Source organism: Balaenoptera acutorostrata, chromosome 6 (genome assembly GCF_949987535.1).
Source record: "Balaenoptera acutorostrata chromosome 6, mBalAcu1.1, whole genome shotgun sequence".
NCBI lineage: Eukaryota > Metazoa > Chordata > Mammalia > Artiodactyla > Balaenopteridae > Balaenoptera > Balaenoptera acutorostrata.
The window spans coordinates 105,674,610-105,701,789 of record NC_080069.1 but is presented as its reverse complement, the minus strand read 5'-3'; the positions used below and the strand labels follow the sequence as shown (position 1 = coordinate 105,701,789).

General features: G+C 55.4%; 1 protein-coding gene across 9 annotated transcripts in view; it reads right to left on the bottom strand.

Moving 5' to 3' along the window:
• COL27A1 (collagen type XXVII alpha 1 chain) overlaps positions 1-27,180 on the bottom strand; it is a 144,387-nt gene that overhangs the window by 33,954 nt on the left and 83,253 nt on the right. For 8 of the 9 annotated variants that reach the window (XR_009008545.1, XM_057547779.1, XM_057547786.1 and 5 more), the window contains 13 exons: positions 25,686-25,730; positions 20,853-20,906; positions 18,940-18,993; positions 18,666-18,719; positions 15,072-15,125; positions 9,719-9,772; positions 9,117-9,161; positions 8,987-9,031; positions 8,640-8,693; positions 7,468-7,521; positions 6,550-6,603; positions 5,321-5,374; positions 3,412-3,465 (listed from right to left, as the gene is read on the bottom strand). Coding sequence is in view for 8 of the 9 variants with exons in the window: in XM_057547779.1 (XP_057403762.1) it covers positions 3,412-3,465; positions 5,321-5,374; positions 6,550-6,603; positions 7,468-7,521; positions 8,640-8,693; positions 8,987-9,031; positions 9,117-9,161; positions 9,719-9,772; positions 15,072-15,125; positions 18,666-18,719; positions 18,940-18,993; positions 20,853-20,906; positions 25,686-25,730 (675 nt within the window). In the remaining variant the exon portion in view is untranslated. The remainder of the gene's footprint in view (positions 1-3,411; positions 3,466-5,320; positions 5,375-6,549; positions 6,604-7,467; positions 7,522-8,639; positions 8,694-8,986; positions 9,032-9,116; positions 9,162-9,718; positions 9,773-15,071; positions 15,126-18,665; positions 18,720-18,939; positions 18,994-20,852; positions 20,907-25,685; positions 25,731-27,180) is intronic. The other variant, XM_057547782.1, reaches the window with a different exon arrangement.

The window sequence follows — 27,180 nt, the reverse complement described above, 5'->3', positions numbered from 1 at the left end:
CCAGGCTCAGAGCAGTGGAACAACTGTTCCGCAGCAGTGAAGTCAGTTAGTAAATTTAGCTTTAAAGGCATAATCCAACTGCACTGCATGTTTCCATCTATTCTTTTTTTTTTAATGTCTTACTCTGTTTACTGTGAGTACGCGCTCCCTTTCCCGTCTGCTCTGCATGGTTCACATTCTCGCTGGCTGCAGTACATTCCCCCTGTTGAGTGGGTGGCAGCGAACGCTTACATAGCACTTGCCACTCCAGGCCGTGCTCTGGCAGGCTAGGCTGTGCCAGGATGGGGTATGGGCATGGGCTCGGCCCCACGAGCAGAGCAGGGGATGCAGCAGGGGCAGTGGGTGGGGGAGGAGCGGGGCAGCGCCCATCACAAGGCCACCTCCCCTGGGGCTTGTGGCCAGTCTGCAGGTGGCTGAGCTGTGACGGTACAGAGAGGCCCCCAGGGAAGGGTACGAAGCCACGGGTAGGAGGAAGGGGTGGGCATGGGAGCAGGTTCGGAGAGGCAGAGAGAGTCTTTGCCATCTTTGTTTTCCGGTGCCACACTTTATGAGGGACACTGATAAACTGGTGTGTGTCCAGGAGAAAGAGCAGGGTGCACAGGGCAAGCAGCTGGAGCCTGGGAACTTGACCGCGGAGAGCACAGCCCGCAGGCTGGTCCCACTGCGGCCCCAGGTTCTGGGCGTGAGCAGCTGGGGCACAGGATTGCTGGGGTAGCTTCTAGCTCCGGTCCAGGAGGACGTCCCAATGAGAGGTGTCCAGAGACGACACAGATGAGGGAGGGAAGCTCCAAGCTGAGGCGTGGGCCAGTGCAGAGCACATCTGGGCACCAGGAAAGGGTCGGACAGGTTGGTGTCTGAGGTCCCTTCGCATGGAGATTCTCAGATTCCAAACTCAGCCTGGCAGGGAGACGGGGCTGGCCCTGATGCCCCACTTGCAGACTCTCTTGGCTCCAGGATTCCCCTTCTGGCCTGTCAACCTGGCCACCTGCTCTCCTAGCTCTGAGGCAGGCAGCCTGTTCCAGGTGGCTGGGCTGGATTTCTGTGAGGGGCCCTAGTCTGGGCCCTGCAGGGGCACAGGCTCCAGGGACTACCCAGACCCCCAGAGCCTGGGCTCCCACACAGCTGGGGTGGGCAACCCTGTGGATCCCATGCAGAATGGGGTCTGGGGGTGGAGGGCTGGGGAATCCCAGAATCCAGGACATCTGTCAGTGCTCAGAGGAGCCTTACAAGTTGCCTAGCTCAACCCTCCTACTTACAGATGGGGAAACTGAGGCCCAGAGAGAGGTATAGACTTCCCAGTACCACATGTGAGTCCATGGCAGAGCATGGGTGAGACCTTGGGTTCTGGTTCCTTCTAATTCCAAGGTTCTCTGCTCAGGGGACAATACCTCCCTCACCCCTGGATTCAAATCTTGCTGCCACCTCTCAATAGCTGTGTGACTTGGGCAAGTTTCCTCATTTGCAAAATAAGCACCAAAGGGTTACTGTGGGGAGTGAAAGAGATAATCCACGTAAATGATAGCTTAGCATAGCACCTAGTGCACGAGCGCTGGATAAACATTACCTGTCACTAGGAATCACCACCACCGTTGCCACCATCAGCTGGTTATCTCAAAAGAGATAATCAGCATAAACTATAAAGTGCTGTGCATGTCCAAGAGGTTGTTTTCACCATGAAGGTGATGCTTGGACAAACACCATAAGGAAACAGATTCTCTCCTGGATTCACACGAGGACCCGGGAAGATGCCGTACATCTGCCGGACTACTCCTGCCCAAGGTCTAGGGTAGCACTGGCTTTGGAGGGAGTGAGAGGAAGCAGCCAGGGCCGAGGAGCCATGACAAGTGAGCAGGAAAGACTGTGTGAGACACCCAAGTCTGGAAGACCCCCCCTCCCATCCCACCTCAGCAAAGATTCCAAGGAGAAGAAAGGTGGTTGCCCAGAAGTGAAGGAGGTCCCCGCACTGTGCCTCGGTTTCCTCATCTGTCAAGTGGGGATGGTAATGAATCCAGCTCAGAGGATTACTGGGAGGATTAAATGGGTTAATTCATGGAAAGCTCTTAAGGCAGGTGATGCAAGTATGGTGAGTACACAAAGCATTTTAGCCAGAATGTTCGTCAGCATCATCACGATTCATGCAGACATATGGCAAAGGGTGTGGAGAAGCCATCAAGTGCTCTGGGTCTCCGGAGCCAGACCCAGTTATACCCTGGGACACAGCAGGGCTGGAGGTGAGAGAAGGTAGACAGATGGCAGACAGGGGGCGCTCTCGACCTTGCAAGCAAAACACAGGCTGATGGGAAGCCAGCCAGGGGCTTGTCACAGAGGCATCCTGGGAGGTGGGGAAGCCCCGGACCCAGGGCAATCATGCGGGTGGAGGTCTGGGGATGGGGCAATAGAGGCTCAGATAAGAGGGGTGCTTATCTGAGGTCACATGGAGAGTCAATGGGTGACAAAGGGAATGCTGGGATGTGGCACTTGGGATCCTGAGCTGGGCAGCTGACAGGTCAGCCTTGGGGAAAACCCACCTAATGGTCTAGGACTAGGCCAGGGCTGGAGGCAGGGCTGGTAAGTCAGAGAGTGAACCTGCCCTGGGGTTCAGGGGAGCCCTGGCGCCTCCTTAAGGCCCAGCATCTGTGGCTGACAGATGAGTCTAAGGAATGTAGCAGGGCTGAGTCAGGCCCACATGCTTTGGTGTCAGTGAGCCCTGGGTTTGAATTTTGGATTTTCCACTCATAGCCCTAGACTGTAGATGAATACACCTCGGCCTGAGCCTCAGTTTCTTCACCTTTAGAATGGGCGTATGGTGCAGAGAGGTGGCCGAGGCTTGGGTCTTGCCTGTGCCAATTACTAGCAGTGTGTCCTTGGACAAGCGGCTTAACCTCTCTGAGTCTCAGTTTCCTCATCCAAAGACAGATTTTACCCCGTAGCACTAATTGAGATGATACATACAAAGGGCTTGGCACAGTCCCTGATACATATGTGACTTCTTCTCCGTAAATAGTGGCTATGGGTCATGGGTGGTGATTATTGTTCTCCTGATCTTTTAGGATGTTTGGAAGATAACAGATATCAAAGCTGCTGGCTCTGGGCCTGGCACAGAGCAGGGCTTCAGGTACCACTCTGAGCCAAGAGAAGCTGCAGTTTCAAGGAGAAGGGTGGCAGTGAGGAGTGGAAGGTGGGGCTGGTCCCTGGTCCTGCCTGAGCAGGGTAGAGGGCGGGTGCTGTATAGGGCTCACCCCCACCCATCCTGCTCTCCCTGGGAGCAGGAGGGCTGACCTCAGAGCTTATGGGAACACGGTGCTTCTGGGGGAAAACTTAGGTCTTGGATGGGAGGACAGTGGGGGCAGAGGGAGAAGGCAGTTCCAGAACATTCTCTCGCCCCAGACTCTGCACCAGAAGGACGCTTACCTTCAGCCCGTCGGGCCCTGCAGGGCCACTGTCACCCTCGAGGCCTGGCTCTCCCTGGAAAGGGTAGTGGGGAAAGATGAGGAGACATTACTGGGGAGGGGGTCCCAGTGTGTTTTACTTCCTCCTTCTCCCTGGGACTAGACCCCAACCCCTGATCTCCAGGTAGTAGGGGCCTGGAATGCCTGGCACAGCCAGTAAACAGTGGAGCTGACCCACAAGCCACAGCCTGTTCTGTGTGCAGGGTGGGGTGAGGTAGGGGCTGCACGAGTTAGAAGGTGCTGGTTCTGTGTCTAGGTGGGCTGGTTGGAATGGGGAGGTAGAGCAGCCTACTGGTTGAAAAGGCTTTGACGTCAGACAGATCTCAATGCCTCCACCGGGCTTCCCATTCACTGGTAGTCTGGCCATAAGCAAACTCCTTAGCCCCCATGGGTGTCTGTTTTCTCATATGAAAATGGGGCTGATACACTTCCTTTAAGGGTTTCTATGAGACACAGTATAAGCATCCCACAAATAGTAGCCATTAGATATATTCTTCCTGGAATTTGGAGTGAGCTCTCATGGAGTGCCTTGGTGGAATCTCATTTCTCAGATGAGGAAAGCGAGGCCATCCCTTAGACTTTCTTGCCAGCAAGTTTGGGAATGATACCAAGACCCTGAATCCCATCTGACCTTCAGCCAGGTTCCCTGCTTGCCTTCCTAGCTCCAAAGATGCCCCTGGATGCCTCAGTTATCTAAATGGCTGTCAAGTTAAGTTTGTGTCTCTCTCTGCTTTTTCATAGCTGTTCAGCATCTGAGCTGGAAGGGGCCTCAGAAGTCATCGGATGCAGGAATGGCAAAGATGGGAGGACAGGTGTGTAGAGTCCACCCCTCTTGTGCCCATGGCAGACATCACTAATCTATCTACTAGAATGTGACTCCATGAGGACCGGGCCTTCTGTTACTCACTGCTGTGAAGTGCCTGGCACACAGTGGGCATCAAGTGAGCGCACGTCATTCTCCTTCCTAGTGAGCCCAGAAGGAGCCTCAGGATCCTTCTTATCATGGCACTCCAAGAAACTATACTGCTCCATCTTCACTGACAGACAAGATTGCCACCTGAAGACTTTAAGCTCCATGCTCATCCTCTCTTGCCCTGTGGCCCTCTCCTCTCATTCTATGTCTTAACGCAATTTGAGGAACCTCTGTTAACTTTGGGCAGGGAGTAACATGAGGCATTGGAAAAAGGGAAAAATGAGAAGTCGGATTGGGGGCCTGGTGTCTCCAAGAGCCAAGCCCCCCACACTAACTCCCCCTCACTCCTGGGCCGCACCTTCCCCATCCGAAAGATGCCAGAGGATGCCTGCTCTGTATGTCTCACAGCATCCTGGGGTCTCCATTCAGACAGGGATCTTATAAATCAGGCACAGAGCATAGACAGGTGGGCATGGAGGCATCCCAAACCTTCTCAGAGGAAGCCAAACTCTGTGGGTTTCTTTTGGTAAAGGGGAAGATAACCTTTCAGATAACCTTCCATGGAACAGTTTTAGGGATGGTAACAGGTGTTTTTCAATAAAAGCACCTGGAGGTCAAATAAGTTTGGAGACTCTGGATTAACCCTCCCCAAGCCCCAATTTCTTGGTTGCAGGCCTTCTCAGAGCCTTGAAAATGCTACTGCTAATGTGTAAGGGGGAACACCGAGCACGCAGAATCTCAAACATTTTGACCACAGAATGCTTTTCTCTGAGGAGCGCCTCTGCACTGTGGAAATGCTGGCCCGCCAAGGGAGACTGGATGAGGCTGCAGAGATTCACAGTCTGTTTCTGCAGTTGAGGAAACTGAGGCTCAGGGAAGCTGAGTAAAGCCCTTCCCCCCTCCAGACAGCCAGGGAGGGGTGGGGCTTTCCAGGGAGAATGAATTTGCTTCGACTTACCCGCTGCCCAATGAGGCCCGGCTCCCCAGGGGTGCCCAGAGGCCCAAGGTCACCCTAGGAGAAGCCAAACACAAGTCCATGGGTGGGGGAGTAGGACCAGCCCCAGCCCTCACCTTCTTGTTCTCACCAGTTCTGACGTGGGAGGAGGGGGGTGGGTGGAGCCGAGGAAGCTCTTTCTCCGCAGGACCAGAGAGAAATTGTAAAATGCCAACCAGAGCCCCTGTTCCCAATAAGCCCTGGACAGGTCAGAATCACGACCACCGGCATCACCACCACCACCAGCTCAGCTCACACTTACATAGTGCTGTTCTAAGTGCCTTTTCATCTGACACATTTAACTGTCACAACAACCCTGCCAGGAGAGATATCTTCTTTTACAAAGGAAGAGACTGAGGGACCGCAGGTTAAGTAACCAGCCCAGGCTCATGAGGCTAGTAAGTGACAGATTCAGGATCCAAACCTGGGTAGTTTGGCTCCAGGGAATATCGGATGCAGAGATGGCAACTCGGAGGCTGACCACCTTCTTTTCTCTCCCTCCCTGAGAACCTTGCAGACAAACCCAAAGAAGGAAGAGGCCTTAAATGAACCAGAATAAATGTCACCTGGCTCCTCCAAAAGACCCCAGAAGGGTCTTTCTCATGTGGGGATTTCCAAGCTACACTCTCTCCCTGCTGGCTTCTGAGGGCACAACGAGGAGGCGGAGCTCCGAGCCCCCAGCCCTGCCACAGCCAGAACCATCCCATTACTACCTGTTTTATATATGGGTTGGTTTCCTGCATTATTCAAGCAAAGGATTCTGGAACTAAGTCAAGACTGACAGTCCCAGGCCTCCGGGGCCTGCATAGGGAGCAGGTCCTCTTCCAACAGCAGCGCGGGGAGGGGGCTCTCCCCAGAGCCCAGGGATCAATGGGCTCCTGTTTCCCTGCAGGTAATGAGGGGCACCAGTGCTGAAATGCAGATGGTATCGCAGGAGGCCAGGAGGTATGGCCGTCCCAGCGTGGGGCAGGTGCCAGAGAAAACACTGCCAGACAGGGGGCAGGGATGGGGGCTCCGGGCTGGCTGGGCCATCCGCTGTGGCCATGGCCAGGCCCTGCTCCCCAGCCGGGAGTACAGAGAACCCATTATCCCGGGCACAAGAAAGGCCTGTTTCTCTTCCATGGAGACGATGGGGCCGCCAGCTGGGAGCTGGTTTCAACAAGCCATTTTTCTTTTCTTTCATCCCACCTTACCTTCATTCCAGCTTCCCCAGGAAGGCCTGGTTCTCCTACTGCACCTGGTGGCCCCTGCAAGAAAATGCCATTGGTCCTTCCTAGAGCAAGGGCTGGCTCCTGGTTGTAAGGGAGGAGATAACTGAGGCAGGCTCAGAGACGGCAAGGGACGTGCGCGAGGTCACTCAGCGTGAGAGACACAGAGCTGGGAGCAGGCTGCAGCCTTCTGGGAGCTTAGAGTTGGGACCAGGCAGATGGGGGTGACTGGGCTCAGGCTGCTGAGCGTCGGGGCTGCCCAGAGACTGCTGGAGCCCCTCCCTCCCCACGAGTGTGGTTTACCCAGTAGGAGCCCATTGGCAAGCATGGGGAGGAAAATTTCATGATTCACATAACAACAGAGGAGGAAGCCAACGGATGCTGCATTCAGGGCCAAGGGATTCCAGCCCTTCTCTCTGCAGCTGGGCCAGGATGACAGGGACGGGAGGGATCCTCAGTTATCACCATGGGCATGGCTGCAGCCCCCACGTAAACCCTGGGGCTCAGTTTTCTCCTCTGGGTAAAGGCACGCGTGTCTGAGGCCCCTTCCAAGCTCCTTGCTGCATGACCTTAAGAGGACTAGTTCTGCAGTCAAACCTCTGTGTCGGGGTGAAGTCCCATCAGGGTCAGGGCAGGGGGCATTGCTGCTCTCCATGGTGCCGAAAAAGAGGCACTGCCAACCCCCGTGACGGTCCTGGCACAGCTGCATCCCACCCGCTGCCCCTGGGATTGGGAGCCCAGCCCCTCACCCTATGGCATCATGGTGGATCTACCCTCTCTGCCAGGGCCTCTCCCCACCAGTCTCTGCAGTACACAGGACAGGGACCCCGGAGGAGGAGGGCCGGGAGGGGCTGATACCTCCCCAGCAGCACCACGGGACGAACAAGGGTCCTCCGCACTCACCTTGGGTCCCATCTCTCCCGGAGGGCCAATTGGCCCCTGGGGTCCCTGAGGGCCCTGGAAGATAGACAGACACACAGACAGTTGGGAGAAGCCAGCCTGGGCCCTCTTTGGGGTCTAAGGCTCAATAATGCAGTCTGGAGGGGCGGGTGAGGGAGAGAACCTGTAGAATCCGGGACTCCGCAGCCCATGCCCTCACCCACCCCTCGCTGAGGGTCCTGGTGCCTGCAGCTCTCCCCGCACCCCATGTCCGGTGCACTCCCACCCATCCATCTGCCTCTTCTCCCAGCATCTACCTAAGACCCAGGGCGGCCTCCCCTGCTCAGAAGCCTTCTGGCTCCCAAGCCTTGCTCACTCTGTTCCCTCTGCCTGGAATGACCTTTCACCCACCCTTGGTCAGTCCATTGTTCAAAAGGGCGTCTACCTGAGCTTCCAGATGTGGGGCTACAGCGCGGCCTCCAGTCCTCCCCCTGCCCCACCCAGATTCCTCCCGCTGGGCCCCGAGACTGTGCTCTCCTCTCCATCACTAGCAGCACCCTCCACAGCCTCCGCACAGGGCTCCGCAACACACGGGATGTCCGCCCAAACCCACCCTTCCCGGGAGATCTTCCGCAGGGCCCCTCTGTTTCAAACCTCTCAGCAGCTCACTATTGCCTTTGGGACAAACAGCAAACTTCGTCCGCAGCTTTGGGTGACTGGCCCCCGCGACCTCTTCCTGCCTTCCCTGAGGTCCAGTTCTCTCCACCCCGGGCATGCTGGACTCCGTAGAGCCCAGTCAGCGTGTTACTTTATTCTCATGTTGCCCTCCCTCCTTCGGAGACCTGAAGGACTCCGTTCCCTCCACTTTTCACTGTGCTAAGCACTCTATACACATTTTCTTATTTCATCCTCACAACAGGGTGTAAAGGTAGGAACAATTATTCCCATCTTACTGGCATGAAAACTGAGGCTGGAAGGCAAGGGAGCTTAGATTCAACCCAGAGCTCCTGACCTCCCCGGCCAGTGCTCTCTCCCTGACCCGAGGCCTGTCCCCTCGAGGCGGTAGAGCCCCGGCACTGTCCCTCTCCAACCCCTCTCCTTGTCTGACTGCAGGACCCACACTCCCGGATGGGTGACCCAGCTGAGACCAGCCTGCCAGGGGCAAAGATGCAAAGAGAGAGGGAAAGGACACTCACCGGTTCTCCTGGGAGGCCCTTGGTACCTGGGGGGCCGGAGGGACCTGGGATGCCCTGCAGGGACAAACAAAGGTGACCTTAGTCCCTCCATGGCCATCTCTACCCTGCCTGTCCCCTGGGTCTCAGTCAAGCTGTTGTAGCAAATGAGGGTCCGACCCCACCCTCTGCCATGTGACAGATGGGAGACTGAGTTCCAGAGGGGAAGAGACATACTGGAGAGTCTTCAGGGCAGGAGTGGGCAACTAGAACCTTCGGGATTTCCACAGCAGGATGGGAACTTGGCTAAAGTGGCTATTTTCTCCCCATGAAGTCCCACGTAGAGAATTTCATGAACCGGTGCTACTTACAGGAAAGCCTCGTGTGCCCAGGTGCCCTCGCTCGCCAGCCACGCCCTGGAAGCACATTTGGGGTTTGTTAGAAGCATGTATGACAAAGCAGGGAGTGCAGAGAGGGGCCGGCAGCCTTGGCCTGACATACCTGCTGCCCAGGCTGGCCTGGTCTGCCCTGTAGTCCTGGAGGACCCTGCAGGAAGCAAAGCATGAGGATGGGAGAGGGTGCTGGGGGGGACCCTTCACGGAGAAGGGACACCCGCTCCCACGGGAGATATAAGGAACCCATGGGGTCATGGCGTCCACCCCCTCCCCAGTGTGCAGACGGGAACACTCAGGGGAGTGGCTCGCCATAGTCACCCGGTGCTCTGGGTCGAGAACCAAGAACCCCCGGGTCCTGAAGGGGTCAGAAGCAGTCTCGGCTCTCAGGGGCCCGGGAGGGGCTTGGGGGTCAGAGGCCATGCGTGATTCCTCCTCACTCTCTCTCATTCTCGCTTCCTCTCTCTCATTCACGTGCTTTCTCTCTCTCTCAGTCTGACCGCTCATTCTCCCTTCCCTGCCCCCATGCTGGGGGCTTGCCAGCATCAGGAAGAGTGGCCGGATGAGCTCTCAGGAACGTGCCCTGCAGCCTCTCCGGGACGCTCTGCTGTCCCAAAGGGGTCTGTTACTGAGGAGGCTGTGAGCGTGGGTTCCTGGTTTCCTGACCCAGCGTGGGAAGTGAGAGGAAGGGTAGGCCACGGGGGTCGGTACCTTCAGACCCCTGGACCCCTGCTCCCCAGCTGGTCCATCTGGTCCTCGGGGTCCCTGGAATAGGAAAAAGGGACTAGTACATTGGACAGTAGGGGTCTCCCTCAGGCTGGGAACCAGGAGGGCGGGACCGCCCAGAGCCCTGCACAAGCGGGGGCTCCCTCCACCTCGCACTTCCTGTGCACTCCCACCCCCAGGTGGGTCACCCAGGGCAGTGTGCCTGCTGAGATGGCTCTGCGCAGGGCGTAGCATGGGTGGACTTGGCTAGGGGCCCTACCATCCCGGAGTGGGGCTGGTGGTGCATTTAAACCCTGTTTAAAGAAACCTTGGGGCTCAGCCAGCCAACCCATTCCACGGACGCAGAAACTGAGGGCAGAGCCAAGAGACATGTGGCCAAGTCCCCACAGCCAGGTCTTCAGACTGCTGTCACCTGCTCTTCCCAGAGCACACATGGGGCAGAAGCAGTGTGTGGACCACAGCCCTCAGGGGAAACTGGCAGACGACGGACGAGCTGGGGAGGGTCTACACGTGGCCAGATGTGTGGAACAGCCCCCTCTCCAGCCAGATGTGCAGCTAGTCTGGCCCAGCTCACATGAGGAGGGGGCAAGGACAGGGCAGCTCTTCCCTGGAGTTCTGGGTTCAGGTCTGACCTCTGAGACAGGAGTCTTGGTCTTTTGAGAACTCAGAGGCCCCTGGGGCAGGCAGAATCCCCTCTTCCCTGCACTGCACAGATGGGAACACTGAGGCACTGCAAGGGAAGTGATTTGTCCAAGGTCCCTTAGCACATTAGCAGCTGGTATTCCCTCCAGGGTTCCACCCACTGCCCCTTGTGTCCCCTCCATGGGCCTCCCACAGAGACACAGATGGGATGGGGTCCCCTGGGGTCCACCATGGAGAACAGTGTGGTGTTTGTTCTGCAGGGGGCCAGAGAGGCCATGTTGGGGAGACAAAGAGGATCCTGTGAAGGAGGCTGACCCGCCCCAGCCTGGGAGCAAGGGGACCAGGCACACAAGGGGGCCAGGGAAGCGTCTGGGCATAGGGGATATGAGGGATGAGAAAAAAGGAACATGGAGAAATCATTTAAATATTGAACAAGGAAATTTTCAATTAATAGTTGAACCAGAACAAGACAATTCTTCTCATCAGATGCTTCAACTCGACGCTGCAGCCTTAAATAGCACCACACTGATGAAATCACCCTGGGCCAGGAGACCACGGGCTGGGAGTCTTTGTGCCCAGTGTCTCAGGCCCTGGCCCAGAATCTATCAGGGGTCCAGCACTAGGCACAGTGCTGCTCAGGAAATGCTGTGTCTCAGGGACAAGTGGCTGCTCCTTGCTGAGCCTCAGTTATCCCATCTCTGAAATGGGGACGAGAAATCTCCCCCTCAAGGCAGGAGGAGATAATGCACATGGGCAGCTCAGCATGTGGCATGTAGTAAGTGCTCAGAATACCTGGTTCCTCCAGAGGGGGCTGCAGGCTCCCCAGGGGCAGGGGCGCAGAGCAACGGCCTGACAAACCTGGATTCAGTCCCTTCCTCAGAATAGGCAGCTTATATGAGGCTCAGAATTTTCACGGGTTCAAGATGAAGTTTGATTAGAAGGTGTGGGTGCAAGTCCTGGTTTTGCTACTGACTTGCTGTGTGACCCCAGGAAAGTCCCTTCCTCTCTCTGGGCCTCAGTCTCAGACGGACACTGTCAGACCACGTGTTAGACTTACCGCCCCTGACTCATGGACAGGGGCCTGGTGGAGACGGACACAGGTTAGGATGTAGGGCATCCCAGGTCACGGGAGCCGGGACAGAAGCTGAGCTGATGGTGGGCATCCGGGCCCTCCTGAGAGATGGCTTCTGGCCCCTGACCTCTGTCTCTACCTGAGGCATTAACCTTCCTGGAAAGGGACAGCTCTGGGAGTGGAGCAGAGGCCCAGCGGTGTCAAGGGCTTGGCCTGAATCACACGGCACCCTGTTTCTCCTGGGAGTCAAAGCCTCGCTGGGAGAAAGGTTATGAGATCTATAATAATAGTAATAACATCAACAACAGCAGCAGCAGCAGTAATAGTGAAAGCTCTTTTCTAATTTAACAAATAAGGAAACAAGTACCTGTGGTTGCCCTGCTGGTATGTGGAGAAGCCAGAATTTGAATGCAAGTCAGCCAGAGGCCCATTTTTTTTCCACCACTACTTGTCACTATTTATCAGTGTGGGAATGAGCTCCCTGTCACAGGGGGTATGCAGGTCAGGGCTGGGACACGGTGTTAGAGGAGACAATATCTAAAATCCCTCTTACCTGGGAAACTCTGTTATTCCCCCGGAGCACCAGAGAGCTCAGGTAGAAGCTGGGGCTGGCTGGGGGGAAACAGGATTAATCTTTCCTCCCTGGAAGGAGGAGGAGGCAAAGGGGCCCCAGCCACTCTCCTTCCCCAGCTCCGCTGTGCAGGGAGAGGCACGAGGGCAGTGCACAGCCTAACCCTTGCTCTGGGCCACTCTGCAGCTCGTCCTCTGTCCTGTGGGTGCCTCAGTCCTGCCCCCTCCTTCCCCAAATGAACACGGGCCAGCCCACCCTGCTGGAGGCAGGTCTGGGTTTCTGTCAGAGCCACAGATCTGTTCTCTTGTAGCCACTCCCCAGGAAGATGTTTGCAGTCACAGCCGGGGCTGCCTCCCAGCCAGGTTGGGCGTCTGGCTTGGCTGGGAGGAGCCCCAGGGGACAGAAAATCTGGCCAATCGCAGCTCTTGTGAAAAAGGGATGGAAAGGGAGTGAACGTGTGCCCAGCACTTGCTACACACTGCTGCCCTTCCAGGTGCTTACCACTCGAGGTGCTGGCAAAGGGATTCTATCCCCACAGCCATCCAAAGAGGTCGGTTCTGTTGCTGACCCATCTTATAGAGGAAAAACTGGGGCCTCAGAGAGGGCAAATCAACTGCCTGAGGTCAGGGAGGAGGAGCTGGGATTCGAGGCCAGGTCTGCTGAGCTCTTAAGTCCCACTCACAGGAGCAGAGTTCAGTATCAGGCACTTGGATCACAGAATCCTCACGACTCCCTCAAAGTGGGTTTTGGAGGGAGATAGCAGAGTCTCCCGGGTAAGAGGACTTTTAGACATTGTCTTCTCCAACACCCTGCCCCGGGCTCTAATCTGCACACCCCCTGTGACAGGGAGCTCACTCCCACACTGATAAACAATGACAGGTAGTGGTGGAAAAAACTGGGCATTCGGCTGACTTGGGTTCAAAGTCTGGTTCCTTCCAACTTGCTCCTAATGTCATCCACCAAGCCTTACAGAGGTTAAGAAAGAGGTTAAGAGGTCCCAGAGCTGGTAACTGGGAAGGCTGAGACTTGCTCCTATGCCTGTGTGACCCCATAGCCCCCGCTCTTTGTGGCCCATGGACCCAGACCCTGGTCAACAGCTCTACCAAGAGCTGAGGGTCTGGGGCCCCATCCTGGCCCTGGCCTTGACCCCTTAGTGCTCATTCTTCCCAGGGCAGGGGGCTGGGGGGAGTGGGCTGGGCAGCAGGGCCCATCCTGCACATGGGCAGAAAAGCAGGCAGGGCCTTGCAGACCTCCAAGCTCATTTCCCACAGCACACTTGTGGAAACTGAGGCTTGGAGAGCAACAAGGCCTTGCTATGGTCCCAGGGCAAGCCAGGAGCTGCACAGGGGGCCTGCCCAGAATTGAGGTCTTTCACAGGCTCAGCGGGTGCCTCTCTAGTCCCCCCCCCACCCTGCCCCGCTCAGTGACCCCATCTGTGAAGTGGCCAAAGGCGGCCTGTCAGGCAGGGGACCCAGGGGGTGGGTCCCACAGGTTTTGCATTCCTGCCAAATGCAGCAGGGGGTGGGGCTCATGTTCCTGAAGTTCCCCTTCCAGCCCCGGAGACTTTGATGTGGTTGGGAGCCTGGGTTTCCTCAAGCAGGAGATACGTTCTTCAAGCCACCACTGGGAAGGGTGGTCCAACGGTTGTGAGGAGCTCAGTGAGTTGACGGAGGCCTGAGCCTCTGCATTTGGCAGGCTGTGCGGGGCAGGGCCTGGGCCAGCACAGCTCCTGCTCCAGCCAACCTGGCTTCCTGGGCAGGAGGGAATGCGCAGAGGGTCAGGGTGGAACCCGGCTGCCAAAGGGCCTCGGCTACTCGCAGAGACCAGGACATGGCACTGGGAGGGGTCCTGCCAGGCCAGGGGAATGCCTCTAAGGCTCGCCTCTCCCAGGCAGACTGCTCAGACCACCTCGTTCAGGGGAAATTTTTAAACTACTTGAAATTCAGCCAAGAAGAGAATAATCATCTCAGATCCCCTGGTATGAGTTTGAATATCAGGCCTGGGTTGCCTGGTCCACTGTGCCATCTTGTTTCCTTTTCACAAGGCTGCCTGGCCTGGCACCTGGACACCCACTGGGGGCAGGAAACCACTCCATCAGCCCCCCCCCCCGCCTTCAGTATGCAAAAGAGTCAGATTCCCTGGGTTCAAATCCCAGTTCTGCCACTTTTTAGCTGTGCAACCTGAGGCAGGTGACTTAACCTCTCTGTGCCTTAGTTTCCTTGTCTGTAAGATGGGAATTAAGAATAGCACCTACATTATAGGGTAGTGCTGAAGAGTAGCTGAGTCAATGTACGTGATAGTGCCTGGCACAGAGTAAGTACTAGTGATTACCTCTAGCTACCGTGCTCAGGGCCAGCCCTGCATAAAAGCCTCTGCGGCTCCCCACTACCCTTGGAACATAGCCCATAGGCTTAGCTGTGGCGTTTGAGGCCCTGCTAGTTCTTGGCCTTATCCCTCTCTCCTGCCCCTCTGTGGAACCAGTGGGGAACCCCTAAACATGCTGCTCCTTCTCACCTTAGGGCTCTCCCTCTGCCTGGAACCTGGCATCAGCTCAAGCATCACCCTCTCCTTGAAGCCCTCCCTGGTACCCTGGTCAGGTGAGGTGCCTCCTCCAGGCTCCCAAGCTGCCTGTGTTTCCACCATCGACGTGCTAATGACCCTGTACTGCCTGTTTGACCTACTTGATTGAGCCATGAAGCCAGGCAAGGGTCCTGCCTGTCCTGTTCTCGTGGTATCTACAGAGCCTCCAACAGTGGCTGGCCCACAGCAGGTGCTAGATAAATTGTAGGTGAATGAATGCATGAGCAAACACATGAATGGTCAAAGCATCGGCACCATAGCGCCCCTCTGTTCCTGCTGGATGGCAAAGCGTGGTGCTCAGAAATGGGCTGGGAAAGATGGGTGGGGGTCCCACACGGAGAGTCAGGCCTGGGAGAAGCCTGGTGCTGTGAAAGTCACAGATCTCAGGGCTGGGCGGAGGGCAAGGACCAAGAGGGGTCTCTCCAGCAGGTGGCCCCGCCAGTGTCCGCCCCCGGGGGCTGGGCCGCACTTACCCGGCGTCCCTTTGCTCCCCTCATGCCCAGCGGGCCTCGAGATCCTGGAGGACCCTGCGGGGAGGAGAAAGAGTCTGGAGAAACCCCCTTTTAGGGAGCAAGTACAACACCGAAGGCTAGGCCTGCAGCCTCAAACAGGCGCTGTTCAGGAGTGGCCACTCCCGAGCCCAGCAGCTCCAGATGGAAGGACTTGGCCTGGTGGGAAGATCTGTCCCCCAGGAGAAGCAGCGGACGTGCTGCCACCTTGAGCAGGAGTCAGCGCCTGGGAATCTGGCAGCAGGGAGAAGCCATCCTGGATGGATAAGCCACTTCCTTCTTTATCTCAAAATCAACAACCGGAAGCTATGAGGACATTCCTGACCAAAATCTCCTCCAACTCCCACTTCCCCTTTTCTCTCTCCATCAGCAAGGAGAATATGGGGTCCCAAGTTCTGTCCCCCACCCTGACCTTGACTACTACCTGAAAGCATCCAGAAGGCTCCGACCAGGGCAGAAAGAGCCAGGGAGGGTAAGAGGGAGCAGAACTAGACCAGGGCCCGGAAGTGAGGGAGGGGGAGCGGGAAGCACGTGTGGAGGGGGGAGGGGAGGAGGGGGAGAGGCTGGGCGGAGAAGTCGGGGTGGGGGCAGGCAAAGAGAAGGGAGCAGGGCCTGGCCCAGGGAAGACGCCCGCCAGGGTTATCTCGGTTTGGTGAAGGAATGACAAGAAGAGACAGGGAGGGAGGGAAAGAAAAAACAGGGCTGGCTTTGTTCTTTGAATTCCCAGCACCTGGCCCAGGGCAGGCCGATGACAGGGATTAAGGGAAGGACTGAAGAGGACAGAGGATAGGAAGGGAGAGAAACAAGGTGAAGAGAGGAAGCAGGCCGCCTCGCTGCCTGGTTTCTCTCCCCAGGTTCCAGCCCCAGCTACAGATGTCAAGCTGCGTCTTAGCCACATGGCTGGCCAAGGACCCCTCCAACAGCTGCAGGAGCCTCCCAGCTCTGCGGCGATTCTCAGACTGGGCGTGCTCCTTTTACAAGAAAAGACGGCCTCATCCCCCCCTCCGAATACCAGGGAGAGGCCCAGCTCAGTTTGGGGCCTCAGGAAAAAACTCCTCTTTCTGCTCCTATTTCTCTCTTCCCAGGGCCTCAGGGGGCGCAGACCTTTCAACTGCTCAAGGGCTGATGTGAGGCGCTGGGTCCCAACCTGATCCCTTGTCAGCAGAGCAAGCAGGGTGTGGACCCGGGCTTGGCCCCCTAAAAAGACAGATCTGACTCCCGGGTGAGGGAGAACAGGCAGACTGGGTGAGAATGGACCATTTTATAGAGGGATCTCAGGCTGCAGAAGGCATGCAATGCGTCACTGGGAAATTTCAGGAGCCAAGTCTCAATTCAGAGGCAGTAGAGTAGAGTGCTTAAAAGAGCACACTGTTCCACCAGAGAACTAGGTTCAAACCCTGACTCTGCCACCTACTAATTCTGTGACCTTTGGCAAGTGGCTTAAACTCTTTGGGCCTCAGTTTCATCATCTATAAAATGGGTATAAGAAGAGTCCCTGACTCCTAGAGTTGCTAGGAAGATGAAATGACCTGGAAGGTCCTCAGTAAAGGGTTGCTGTCAGCTCTCTCAAAGGGAGAGGAGGTCAGAAACTGGTGGTCCCAGGACCTGACTGTTCCCCTCCAAATAATGGAGATAATAACCTTGGCTGACCTCAGTGGACTATAGGAGAACATGGATGCTAAAGTGATTGGCAAAGTGGAAAATGCCAATCAGACGTGAACGGTATCATCAGAAATGTCACTTTCATAGTAACAGTCTTACTAATAATAGTGGTAATTATCATATCTAACAAATAGTGATAGTAATTATTATTGTTACCATTCATTAAGCACTTAGTATATGCAGGTAGTTTGCTAAGCATTACATCATGCACGGTATCATTTATTTCTCACAACAATCTCATAATGAAGGTGGTATTATGCTGACTCAGATGGGGAAACTGAGGCTCAGAGATGCTATAAATGTTGCCAACAATCACACAGCTAGTAAAGGGGGAGCCAGAATTTGACTCACATGTGTCTGATTCTGAAGCTTTCTGGACCTCCATGCTATCCTGCTTCCCCAGTGGCACTGGGGGTAGCTGGCTGTCCGAAAGGAGCCCCAAGAGATCCAAAGGCCCAGCCCCACACTGCAACAGAGGAGGGTCAACGGCAACCTTGGGATCTGAAAGCGGCAGCTCACTGTTTGATTTCACTAAGTCGGAGCCAAACCATTGAACAGATGGAAGCACTGAGGAAATGGAATGGGGAGGAGGTTGGACATTGGAGGAAGAAAGCCTAGAGGGAGGCTCAGGGAGGCTGAGGTCCAGGGGCACAGCTAGAATTGGATGATAGACCTCTAGCATCCTTGTTCTCTGGCTTTGGCCCTACCCTGGGCACCTAGCACTGTCTGGCACATAGTAGGTGCTCAGTAAAAGTCTGCTAATGAGTGAGAGGACTAGACAGTGAGAATCTTAAGAGCAGGATCTATTTTTTATCATTTTTGCAACTCCAGGACTGAGCGTGGGTACAGCACACGGCAGGTGCACAGAAAAGTCTGGGAACTGAGTTGGCCTTGCTTCCCTAAGTGGCTCAGAGAACTGGTGTGGGCGCACTTCCCTTGCGTTCAAACCACCGAAGGCTCCCGTTCCCTCCTTCCTCAGACCCCAGGGAGCCCCTCAGTCTAGACTGTGAAGGCACCTGAACTCATCACCCTCCAGGCTTGCCCCAGGATCCTGCCTGTGCCAGTCCCCCTCCCACCATACCCTTTCCACCTGCCTGAAGCCTACCCCCCCATCCCCTCGCCCCAGAGTGGGCTCCCAGACTTGAGCCTCAGCCTTGGCCGAAGTGAGTGCCCTGTCCCAATTCCCTCCGTCCTCCACCAGCAGAGGTGGAGGGACCAGAAGCTCCATGTGCTCAGGGTGAGAGCCACCCAGCCCCCAACCCTACCTCACCCTCGGGGGAGTAGGAGGGACCCCTGAATCTGGGTGCTCCTGGCCACACCCTCCCCCAGCCCCCCGCCTCTCCCACCTCCCTGCCTTGGGATCCTCAGGAATATCCCTGGTTCCTCAGTCATCATGAGAAGCCCAGGACCCCTGTATCCTTGGCCCTTCATTTCCCATTTTCTTCCCTGCTTTCTCCATAGCAGCTGTCACTTATTTACTGGCTTCTCTCTCCGCCACACCAGAATACGAGCTCCTAAAGGGCAGGGACAGCTTTCTGCCTTGTTGATGGCAGCTCCTGGAGTGGCACATGTGACACAGTATTTCCTGAGTGAATGAACAAAGCAATAGAGGTGCCAATGACCATGATACTCCCTTGCAATGACCATCCCTATGTAATGAACATTAGTTGCCTGGTTTCGTTTCACCCATGCAATCACACTATCATGACCATGATTATTTCCTCTATTTTTCATATGAGCAAAATTTAGGTGCAGAGAAGTTCAATGATCTGCCCTGACAATACAGCCGGGGAGTGGGGGAGCTGGGATTCCTGGTCTGTCTGACTTTGAGACCTGGACTCCTCACCATGACTCGACAGTGGGTTTGAGCTCAGGGAACATGAGGGCTTTGCTTACCGTAGGTCCAGGCTCTCCGGGGGTCCCAACACCACCTGGAGTTCCAGGATGACCCTATCAAGAAAGAGATGAAAAAGAAGGAATCAGCTCTGGAAGGTGCCTCTTCCTCCTGTAGTACTGCCTTGGCCGGCTCAGCCCCAGCCCAGGGCCTCCTGGAAGGTAAAGGAGCCGGTCATCGTGAACGCCTGGGGTACGCGGGCGCAGGCAGAGGAGAGCAGAACTGTCACCGCGGCTGTGACAGGAGAGGGCAAGGGGATGCAGACTTGCTCCTTACCATCGACCCCTTGGGTCCGGGCGCGCCTGGGGGTCCCATCATGCCCCGGTCACCCTGTGATGGAGACAGCAATTCAGGGAGGTCACGGCAGTGGGGTGGCTCTATGGGGGGAGGGTGCAGAGGGCACTCCAGAGACTAGATAGGTGCAGGGACTTGTCCAAGGTCTATAGCCACATCACCCAGGGTGGTGACAGGGGGAGGGGGGAGTCCTGGGATTTCATTCAGCAGAAGCCAAGAACCCCAGCAAGTCCTAGGAGGCCTCAGCGTCCACTGCGGCGTGCCACACGGTGGGCTTCCCTTGGGCAGGGATGGTCCAGACCAATAAACATGTCATCCCCTTTGATCCTGGCCCACGTTATGTGGTCCTCATTAGGCCTGGCATCCCCTGGGCTGGGCTTGCTAAGGCAGAGATGGCAATATAAGGCATTTCTTTTCTTCTCCCCACCCCCTGCCCCAACCCAGATGAGATGCTGGAGAATCAGAGGTGCAACTTAGTCTCTCTTGACCAATCCAGACAGATCGGGCAGAGATGGCAGGTGTAGCAGACAGAGCTATGGCCGGAAGGCAGTGGCTCTGGGTTTGGATCCTGGCTCTATTTGTGTGAAGCCCTCTTTCTTGTATCCGCACAGCCAGCAAACATTTCTTGAGCATCTACTATGTGCCTGGCATGATATGCTAGACCCTGAAGACACGATGGTGGGTAGAAACAGACAGACCTTGCTCACATGGAGTGAGACAGAGTGTTAATGAGGAGACTGACACAAATCACCAAAACAGATGCAAACTGGGGTAAGTGAAGTGAGGGAGTGGGTCTTGGTGCTAAGGTGTTTCACTAGGGGATTTGACCCCCCGAGTGCAGGGGTGTGGTGGGGAAGGCTTCCCTCAGAATGCTGAAGGATAAGTGAGAGTCATCTAGGCAAAGATAGGGGGACGGGAAGAGTGTACCTGGCCGAGGGAACGGCATGGGTAATGGTTTGCAGGTGAAGAGGGACATGGAACATTCGAGCAACAAAAGAAGGCCAGAGATGGCTTTAATATTGCACTGAAGTTATCAAAGATGTTACCATGGAGGCAACAGGGTGAAGGTTACACAGGACCTCTCTGTGCTATTTTTTGCAACTTCCTGTGAATATAATTACTTCAAAAAAATGTTAAATTTAAAAAAATAAGAGGAAGAAGAGGAAAAAGAGAAGGAGGAGGAGGAGAAGGTGACCAGAAGGTCTGGGACACAGGGAATGATAAGAGGGAGGCACGGGATGAGCCTGGAAAGCTAGGTGGGGCCAGATTAGGACCTCAGTCTTTCCATCTATCCAATGGGAATAATATCAACTCCCGTAGGTTGCCTTCCTGGGGAATCAGATAAGCCTTCCCCTCAAGGGCCCATGGGAAATGGGAAGCCACAAGCTATGGGCTGGGAGCCAACGTGGGGCAAAGTGTGGCCATGGAAACTGAATGTGGTTCAAATCCCAGCTCTGCCACTTCCTATCTGGGTCACCTTGAGCAAGTCACCTCCCCTATTGGAGCCTTGGTTATCTGGTCTGTAAAACAAAGCTGCTGGCATTAACAAGGCAAACTAAAGAACTGGGCTCCTTTTTAAAAAGATGACTCTTTGCCTCCTTCTGTTGCCAGCCCCATGCAGTGCCAGAGCGCAGCTGTGAGAGGCCCAGACCACGTAGATGGCTGTCACACAGACATCTAACTGTGTTCGAGGAGGCTGGCAGGAGGGCACGGCGGAAGCCCCAGGGGATGCTGGGACACGGAACAAGGGCTCTTTGAGGGTCTGGAAGGCCAGGGAAGCGAGGAGAGGCCAGGGAGGGAGGTCTGACACCCCCAGGGCAACTGGCCCCTTCACCTTTTAAAAATTTCAAAACACAAGCTCTATTTGCTTAGATATTCCCGCCAACACGACTTACCTTTTCTCCCATGATTCCTGGCTCCCCGACCAGACCAATGAATCCCAGAAGTCCCTATAAGAAATGTGTATAAAAGCAAGAGAAAGAAGGAAGCAACACGAATTCAGAGATGTGCTGAGTTTCAAAGGCAACTCGTCCACATCTCTCTCCCACTGGAGCTGTCTCCCCGTGTCTCCTGCCCCGTGCCGGGTCATCCAGCCGGCGTGGGGCTGCCACCGAGGAGAGAGTTGCCTCTCTTTGGGCACTGTCCTGACTTCCTTCGCTCCACCAGATGGTTCTGATTTTGGAGCCAAGCGGCGGGGCTGCTGCCAGCATCCCTGGGAGAGCCACACATTCTTCCCCGCCAGAAGCTGGGAGGCTACCACCTTTGGGGAGGGGGTGGGGTAGGGGAGTTGGGGGGCGGGGCAGGGGAAGGTCCTTCAGTGGTGCTGGGAAGAGGCCTGCCTGTGAGAAATCTGTCCCCATCTTTCGGGGCCCTGGAGCTGTTTCAAAGAGAGAAACAAACCTGTTGGCGGGGATAGAAACACCCTAACAGCCCTTGCCAAAAAGACTTGATGGAAATCTGGGAAGTGAAGGCCTTTTTACTGTCTTGTGAAAGGCTTCCTCTCCTTTCTGAAAGAGCGCGCGCGCGCACACACACACACACACACACACACACACACACACACACACACTGTGGTTCCTGTTGCTCTTTTTAACTCCACTGGGTGATAAGTGGCCTCTGTGTTCCAGGATGGTTCTAGGTGGCTGCAGGCCTCGCTGCCGCCGGGAGCAGGTGACTGGCTCACGCTCAATGAGGGGGAAGGGCTTAGTTAGAGGAGTTAACCCAGGAAGGCAGGCGATTGCCAGCCCAGACCCCACTCTCTTCTCTGCTAAGGAAAATTCCAGCAGATGGGGGTCTAGTGTGGTTCACGGGTGCAAAAGTGGCTTTGGAAGAGCCCAGGTTTGTAGCCAAGAGTTTCCGGGAGAATTCGGCAAGACTGAGGGATGAGTGGATTTGCCCCATAAAACCTGCCCCGTCCCCAAACTGTATCCAGAAAGAAATGAGACCTTGAACCTGATCAGAAACAGATCCGAAGTTATACACTCAGGCAGTGAAGCTGGCCCACCTGCCAGGCAACTAGAGCGGAAAAAAAAGCATCCAGTTCCAAAGGGTCAGCTCTGAGGGGCTCAGAGACAGTTTTAAAGTGGCAGCTCAGACCAGGACTCTGTGTGTCTCGTGGCTTCAGCCTAGGATTCAACTCTGGTCTGTGCGGCTCCAAAGCCCACGCACCTGTCCGTCACTCCAACACGTGTGGCCATGAGCAGGGCACAGGTCTGCCTGGCACTCCAGCACCATCACCATCCATGGGGGCCTAGTGCCCTGAGTTCACAGACCCTTCAGGGTGGAAGTATGAGGTGAGAGGGGTGCGGTTCAAGGTATGAGATCATGGCTAATAAGTCACAGAAAATAACCAAGTATCCCTCCCATCCTATTCTAATTTATTTTAAAAGGGCACAGGGTTGGGCTTCCCTGGTGGTGCAGTGGTTGAGAGTCTGCCTGCTGGTGCAGGGGACACGGGTTCGGGCCCTGGTCTGGGAGGATCCCACATGCCGCGGAGCAACTGGGCCCGTGAGCCACAACTCCTGAGCCTGCGCGTCTGGAGCCTGTGCTCCGCAGCGGGAGGGGCCGCGATAGTGAGAGGCCCGTGCACCGCGATGAGGAGTGGCCCCCGCTTGCCGCAACTGGAGAGGGCCCTCGCACAGAAACGAAGACCCAACACAGCCAAAAATAAACAAATAATTAATTAGTTAATTTAAAAAAAAAAAAAAAAGGGCACAGGGTTAAGACAGAGGCCTGAGCTCCCCACAAGGGAGCAGTCAGACATTTAGAGGATGCCGAGTAAAGGGAATAAAAACTGCTCTGTTAAGAGGCCCCTGCCCAACTGGCCCAGAGAAACAGAAATTTCATAGCTACTTTAAATTTATGAGTTGTTGGGTCCTGGAAGGCAGGCAGGTCATAAACTTCAATGAAGAAGCCAAACGGGATCCTAATGAATAAGGGCCATACAGCCCATTCCCTGCCCCCATCCCAGGACATCCTGTCGCCACTGGGGCACTGTCCCGGAACATCCTGGCACCCTGTCCCGTGGGTGGAGCTGAGGCTGGTCCAGGGAAGCTCGACCCCGAGGCCCAGGGCTTCCACCTGGCGGGGCTGGTGGAGAAGCAGCTCTGACAGCTGTGGGCACAGTTGGCTCCTCTCAGCTGGCAAGAGGGCATGGGGGGTGGGGTGAGGCAACATTGTCACCTACAGTGGGCATGGCACAGACAGGATCTGAGTCCCCGGTTTGGGGGAGGAGGCTGGCCCGGTCCTTACGCAGTCTACAGATAAAGGCCTGTTGTCGACTATGGGGTTTTTTCTCCCTCCCTCCCTGCTCTCATATGACTCTCTGCTGGGTGCTGGGGATGCAATTGGGAACAAGACAGTCGTGGGTCCTCTGCTGGACTAGACACCTCAGGGTTAGGTGTTTAGAGGCCTGGCTTCCCCCTGCACAGAGCTTCTTAAAGGCAACGCTCATGCCTTGTAATTATCTTTGTGCACCCAGCACCTGGGACAGGGCTCGGCAGGCTGGCTGCACTCTAGCTGTTGGAAAACTGCAAGAGCTCAGGTCAAGGGTTTTCTAGTCTCTTCGGGGCAGGTCACGGGAATCCAGCAGGCCTGAGTGTCAACTTGGGCTCTGACGGTTATGTTACCGCCTGGGAGATCTCGGGCAAATTACTTAACTTCTCAGAGCCTTGGTTTCCTCATTTGCAAAACGGGGCCAATACTACTGACTGTCACAGGGTTGCTGGAGGAACTGCCGGGGATGGTACGGAAAGTGTTTGGCACAGAGCCTGGCACCTAACAGGTACCCGATAAATGCAGCAGACACTGTGATTATAAGGAGGTCCTTATACTCGTTCCTGGGGATCCTCTGATTCTGCCATGAACAGGAAATGCCTGCTCCTTCCCACCTCGGGAGGGGGCCGAGGGAATAGCAGGCATGGCGCCCTGCATGCCTAACAGCGGCCACTGGGCTCCTGCCTCACGGCTCAGACGGGTGTCTCTTTCCTGCTCAGCCGGCCGGGCAGCTAGCTGAGGGCTCTACTGAACAAGGGAGCCCGGGGCTGCCCAGGCCAGGTTCCCACTCCTCCTGCCCCAGCTTTGCCACCACCTTACTTGGTCATCTAAGTCCAGCCCATTCTCCTCCATGAATCCCAGACTGCCAACATGGACCAGGATCCAGGTGTTCTTCACCTGGGGTCCCTATAAGGATCCATGGATGGATTTCAGGAGGCGGGGGGGGGGGGGGGGGGCGGGGGGGGGTCCATAAACTTGAATGGGAAAAATTACCACTTTTATTTTCACCAACCTAGTTGAAATTTAGCAGTTCCCTCAAATATGAGTGTAGGCAACAAACCCACAGCACCTGTAATGGTCACAGATATTTACATGTCACATTACCGTCACTGCTGCAGAGAGTTCAAAATGTATCACTAAGGCTTGTCACCACTTCAAAATTGAGGTCGTGACTGGACCCGCCGTTAGATCTCGCTATTTAATGCAAGAATAAAGAAGCAGATCTTTGAGGAGATCACATTTTAACGTATTGTCATATTTGTATTTCAATATAATTGATTTCCTTTGCAGTCCTTTGTTTTGTATTTTATGCATTTAAAAGTTCTCTATTCTGAGAAGGGGTCCATGGCCTTCACCAGCCTGCCAAAGGAGTCCAAGGCACAAAAAAGGTTAGGACGCCAGGATAGAGTGATTTCTAAAGACCTTTCGTGTCCTGCCATCTTAGGATTCCGAGTATCTATTTCCCGAGGGCCCTACCATGAGCATAACTATGAAATTAAATTTGCGGAACGTATTGCCTGTTTTTTTCCAATCAGGAAATACATCCAGGCCACGGCCGCCCTTCCAAACTCCCAGGCTTCCCACAGAATGCACTCGAATAACACTGGAAAGGTTTCAAAAATCCAGTCCTCCCCCTGCTTTAGTTCCTTTCTTCCCCCCAACAGATGTTGCAGGCCTGGTGAGGAAGCTCATCGTGCGTGTGACTCTCACGCCATTGATGGTGTTTCTCGGTGGAGACAAATTCTTCTGGGTCCCCAGCATCATTGCTCCTTCCAATGGACCTGAGGCAGGTCCTCACAGGGTTCAGAAGGTGGGGTCCTCCTTTAAAGGAGTGGAGGAGACTGCTTGCTACCTTCCAACCCGGCCTACAAGCCCAGAGGTGAAGCTTTCAGGAGCCACGGGGCTGCAGACGGGGGGACTGAGGCCGGCCATCCACCAAGCACCGAGGGCCCTGGACCTCCTTCTCAATGACCACTTGTCACCTCCTCTCCTCTTCAGACCCTGACCTGACTTCCCAACTATCCAGAACCACTGGTTTGAATTTCATCTTCTTTATAGTTTAGGGATGCCTGGACCAAGAGTCCCTGGCAAGTGGCTCTGCTTCTCTGGTCTTCAGCTTCCCCATTAAATTGAGCACGAGCGGCGACCGTGAAGGGCTCTTCCACTTTTCACGTTCTGGGAGCAAAGTCACGTAATGTCTTTGGGCGAATGCCCCCAGAACATCTGCAGAATCAGGCCGTGGGGAGTGGCCTCTGTGACTGAGATTCATGGCTTTTTCATTCCGTGACCTCACCTCCCTCAGAGCCAGAGTCTGTCCGTGTCAATGAAAGGGGAAGATGAGCGAACCTACCTCTCCAGCTGGGATGGGGATGAATGAGGTGCGTGTGTGTGCTTCCCACAGTGTAAGCGCTCAGTAAAGGGAACCGATATGCTCCAAGACAGTGGTGACTCACCTGCTCACCCATGGGCCCTGGCCGTCCAGGATTGCCTGGTTCTCCCTGCAGAGAAACAGAGGAGGGTCACTTGGCATGGGTGACAGGAGTCTAGGCCTCCTGGGGGACACCCCAGTTGACTGGCCTTAGTCCCCACCGGTGGGGATGGACCAGGAAACTCAACTCCAGAGTCTGGCCTTGGAGACTCCAAACAAGTGGCAGGGTCAAGGGATACTGGGACAGAACCTCTGGCCCCAGGGATGACCCCAGTCACCATTCCCTCGGAGTGGCCCTGGGCAGATTACTTGGCACGAGATCTGTATCTCATTTGGGCCCTTCATCAACCCATTTTGTGGAGATAGAAACTGAAGCTCAGAGAGGTGAAGGGACCTTCTTGAGGTCACACAGTGAGCTGGAAGCAGGGCTAGAATTGGAACTTCGGTCTGACTGATGGAAATCCCCATTCCTACTGCAGCAAGCTGCCCCACCGCAGGATGAGCAGGGAACTGGGGGAGTCAGAGCACCTGAGTACTAGACCTAACCCACCAGAGTTCTGCCACCAGCTCACAAGTGACTTTGGTGGGTCTCATCTCTGCTCTGGGCTCGGCGTCCCCAGCTACAAATAAGGAAAATCAGACTCATTTGTCTCCGAGGCTATTTCCAGCTCTCATACCCGGTGGCCGTTCGCAGCCTCGTCTATCTGCTGGGACAGCTCCTGCTCCTTCTGCGGCCATAGCCACCCTGGTGAGCAGACCCATGGGATAAATCCACCCAGGCTATGTCACTGCTCCCACTACAGAAAGACAGCTGGTGTCTGAGGGAGAACGGCCGAGACCTCTGAGGGCAGGACGTGGGCTTGGACCAGCCAGGAGTTTGGTTTACAAATGCACGTGGCTCATTGTGATCCCGGCTCGAGCCTCAGTCTCCACCCCAACTCCTCCCCCAGACCTCACCCTTGGGACCCCCAGAGGGGCCAGACAGACACAGACACGGGGGCCATTTCCCCTGAGGGGAGGGGACGTGGACAGCCTGGGTCCCCCAGCTCTGCCCTCACCCTCTGTGCGCTTGCCCAGCTGTAAACTTGGCCCAGTGATCCCTGCCCAGGATGGCTGGGGAAATCCAACCTTCAAAGGGAGTGCCTGGAAAGGCATTAAGCTGCCCATGTGTTGAGGATCATACTCTCCTACTGGGGCCAGTTCTTTTTTGATAACTTTAAAAAAACTGTTAATAAATGAAATGCATGTTTATGGTACATGATGGGGAAAATACAGAAGCCCAGAGAAGAAAATGGAAATCTCCTGTAATCCCACCACCCAGAGATAACCCCCGTCCACATTCCAGCCTTTGCTCTGAGCCTTCGGGAACAAGTGTAACCAGCCCCTGCCACAGGCTCATTCTGCACTCCTCCACTACGTGACCTGCTTCCTACACCCCCACCATCGCCCCCCGCAATGCACAGGCATTTTCCCGTCTTGTAAAATCTTCCAGCACGCCATCTTTGGTGGCTGCATTGTAC